Source organism: Engraulis encrasicolus, chromosome 7 (genome assembly GCF_034702125.1).
Source record: "Engraulis encrasicolus isolate BLACKSEA-1 chromosome 7, IST_EnEncr_1.0, whole genome shotgun sequence".
Classification (NCBI taxonomy): domain Eukaryota; kingdom Metazoa; phylum Chordata; class Actinopteri; order Clupeiformes; family Engraulidae; genus Engraulis; species Engraulis encrasicolus.
Genome location: NC_085863.1, coordinates 25174378 through 25176877, shown reverse-complemented (window position 1 = coordinate 25176877; position 2500 = coordinate 25174378). Strand labels below are relative to the sequence as shown.

Sequence of the window (2500 nt, the reverse complement as noted above, 5' to 3'; positions counted from 1 at the left end):
TTCATGAAATAGGTAACATTTGTAAATGGGCAGAATGAATACTGGAAAGAAAGTGCTGAAAATATTACACAGTGCACCTTTAAAGGCACATAAATTCCTAAAAAAAATAACTAAACAAAACCACATGCAGGTGTGTGCGTCTCCACTGACCAGACAGTGCTCCCTGCCAGAGGCGCTGGGGATGCACACGTCCACGCGGAGCGTCTTCTGGCGCAGTGCATTGTGGGCCAGCTGCATGGCGAAGGACTCGTTGAGCTGGACCGGCTCTTGAGGCACCACGCTAGCCGTGCGGAACAGACAACGAGTCGTCTCAGAGCACGGAAGAACGGCCACACGTACATACCTGATGAGAGAGAGAGGGGGTGGGGGGGGGTGTGTGCAGGATGGAGGGGTAGAGAGAGACAGGGGGAGGGGGGTGACAGACACAGAGACAGACACAGAGAGTGAGAAAGATGAGACAGAAAACAGACACTGGTCATTTATATTATTGGGGACCATCATGTATATACAACTTCAAATTGATGAATTCATGCATTGTATAAGTTAAATGTAATGTACATATTCTGCCAGACTTATCCAAGGACTCATTTATATCTGCAGGACATAACAGCTAACATCATACCTGCAAACTCAGGAGGGTTGAAAAAGGTGACAAACTAATCGCGGCGTCGCGGCAAACCCGCAACCCCAACCCCCTCCCCAAAAAAAAGAACAGGTAAAAAGACGATATTATTTTTTTACAAGGCCTACGCTATTAGAAATCAGACTTCTGAACTAATTTTATTCATCACCAGCCAATATCAAGCCACCCAGAGGCAATCCTAGGTTAAGCTGGGACCCCAAGCGAAAACTCAACAACTACTGTAGTTTAAAGTCTTAGCTGTTATTCACCATCTACTTTGGGGGCCCCAAGCGGCTGCCTATCTAGCCTAGTGACAAGAAGCGCCTCTGCACTCACCACCTGTCAAAATTTAAGTTGTCCTATTTATTATTACCAGCCAAAAGGAGGGAGCACACGGTCACTTGGGGTTGTCTTAACTTTGAGCCCCACTGCAATTGACTATGAAAGCATTTGATGCTTTTGGCTAAAGAGGGTAAATAATAGGGAAATCTAGGCTGTAGGCCTATAAAATAGTACCAAGGCATTTTGGTAAATTTATGAATGAATGAGAGCCGAATTTCAGCATTTCCCCAGTACAATGGTGTTGGAGCCTATGAAGAAGCATTGGACTGTAGAAAAAGATAAAGACAGATGTCATCTAGGTTAGGCTATTTAGATTAATAATATGATGTCCTTGGTTGCTAACATTAAATTCATGATTGCACACGTTGCAAAATGAGTCATATAGCTAGAGACAAATAGCCAATGATATGCATTCCTCTGACGTTTATGAAGGTTTCATCGAGTGTGTATCTGACATAAGGGAACCAAATTTAATTCTCTGTTTATCTGCCAATTTATAGCGCAGTCCGTCCCTACCGTCATTCTAACACATTTTCTCACTCTGAAGTATTCAATATCGTTTTGGTCAAATATCAAAACAAGCATGAATATATTGCCGTCAATTTAAATAAAGCGAAACATCCATGTTAGGACCGCAGACCTGTTGGGCTATGCTATTTATTTTCACAAGTGGACGGTCTTAGCTAATGAAACCGTTCACAATTCCCAAACCCTGCTGAAATCCTTTACCTTTGAAACAGCGATTTGGACAGCGGTCATTTGTAAAAGGAAGGCGACAGTACCAGACAGTACCAAGGTAGAAGATAATAACGGGGGGATACGTGTGTTTCGCGACCACTGTTTCATCAGCTGTTCACTCCGACTGGTGCGGTGCCTCGAGTTTTGCCGCCAGTAGAACTAGCCTTCTGAATTAGCGCTCTGACACACGTTGCGGCCAATGGGAACTACAGGCAGAGGCAGTCCAACAAGAGATCAATAGAATGTCGCTCGACCGTAATGTCTGTAGAACTAGCAGAGATTCTATGAGTACCGTATCCAGTCTATCTAGTCTACCCCCCCCCCCTAAAAAAAAACTCTTCGGATCTACACGATTCACGTAAGTGACCTATTTTGAGATCAAAACGGCGAATTTCGCCGAAAGGTGACAAGTTTGCAGGTATGTAACATAAAAAAACATAAAACACAAATCCCTCCTAGCAATACAGCCTTGCACTCATACAGTCAAACAAACAGTGAAGCAATGATGGAGAGAAAGGGGACATAAAAAAGAGAGGAAGATGGAGAGATGATGGAGATGGAGACGCAATAAGAAAGAGTGAAACAGACAGAAGCAAACACACAGACAGAGAGACTGCTGGAGAAGGCGATCAATAGTGCTGACAGGTTTATTGACTGTGGGGGAAAAGAAAGGTGCCATACTCCAAATTAAAGTGGACCTAAGGCAAATAAAACTGGACAGGTGTGTGTATTTGTGCGTGTGTGCGTGCGTGCGTGCGTGCGTGCGTGTGTGTGTGTGTGTGTGTGTGTGTGTGTGTG

At 44.2% G+C, this 2500-nt stretch overlaps 1 protein-coding gene across 1 annotated transcript in view; it reads right to left on the bottom strand.

Annotated features, from left to right (window-relative positions):
• The window catches only part of wwc1 (WW and C2 domain containing 1), a 77336-nt gene that overhangs the window by 14345 nt on the left and 60491 nt on the right, over positions 1–2500 (bottom strand). The window contains exon 15 of the mRNA XM_063203134.1: positions 151–343. Within this exon, the coding sequence (XP_063059204.1) occupies positions 151–343 (193 nt within the window). The remainder of the gene's footprint in view (positions 1–150; positions 344–2500) is intronic.